This window comes from Nanorana parkeri, unplaced genomic scaffold, assembly GCF_000935625.1.
Source record: "Nanorana parkeri isolate BGI_ZX_2015 unplaced genomic scaffold, ASM93562v1 scaffold1262, whole genome shotgun sequence".
In the NCBI taxonomy this organism is placed as follows: domain Eukaryota; kingdom Metazoa; phylum Chordata; class Amphibia; order Anura; family Dicroglossidae; genus Nanorana; species Nanorana parkeri.
The window spans coordinates 340884-341852 of record NW_017307530.1 but is presented as its reverse complement, the minus strand read 5'-3'; the positions used below and the strand labels follow the sequence as shown (position 1 = coordinate 341852).

General features: G+C 43.7%; 1 protein-coding gene across 1 annotated transcript in view; it reads right to left on the bottom strand.

Annotated features, from left to right (window-relative positions):
- LOC108797343 (keratin, type II cytoskeletal cochleal-like) overlaps nucleotides 1–969 on the bottom strand; it is a 20090-nt gene that overhangs the window by 9229 nt on the left and 9892 nt on the right. The window contains 1 exon segment of the mRNA XM_018568925.1: nucleotides 1–110. Coding sequence (XP_018424427.1) covers nucleotides 1–110 — 110 coding nt within the window.

Genomic DNA, 969 nt, shown 5'->3' with positions numbered 1-969 from the left:
AATTCTTCCACTGCTTCCTCCATGTTCCTTCTTTCTGTCTCCAGACGAATTCTTTCACATGCGAGACTCTCTAGCTGTCTCCTGAGGTTGCTAATAAAAGCCTCAAACATCTATATTTGCGCAACTGTTTATCAAATCAAGGGAAATGACAGGTCTACTTTATGGAGAAATAAAGGGTCTATCAAACCCCCAGTACCACCTATGGATTCCACAGAAGCTGATGAAGAACCGATCAGGCTTTACCAGCTTCTTCTCTGACCAGAGGCAGGAGAAATTACAGTCTGAAACTGGAAGGGACTGAAATTATCTCCCTTCTGGGTTCAGTAAGTGCAGGGGAGATTGGCCACTGGAACTGTGAAGATCGTCCTCTGGACAAGCTGCTAACACCCACCGTGCCAATCTCGGGCACAATCACTTGCATGCGAAAGCTGAAAGTCAGCTGATAAGAACAATACAAAATCATGGCTGCTGCAGCAGCCATGACCTTGGTAAAACCACTTCATGACTGGGCCGTTTATATACGTACTGCAATCCTGGTTAAAGACGTTTCAATGGCTTTATCTTCAAGTTTAACTAAAGTGTACCTTTTAAGAAGAGCTTTGCAATACAATAACCCCGGGATCAAAGTGAGGTTTGTATAATACAGTAATCTGCATGTAAATAAAAGACTACAGCTGCTATACAAATGCACAATATATGTGTGCTTTTAGTAAATATTAGAAAGATCTGAGGAGTGCATAAAAGCTAAGTAAAGTACATAAAACAGGGACTGCAACTCGTCTTTTGAATAAATAGAGAGATTACTTAAAGGAGAACTATGGGGTCAGGGCTTTTCCCCATAGTTCTCCTAAGGGTAACGGGAGGACACAAACTAGCGTCCTCCCGTCACCCAAACCTCAGTATACCACTTCAGCTCGCGGTATACTCAGGGCCGGATTTACTCTCCCTGCCGCCCCAAGGCCAGGTTCT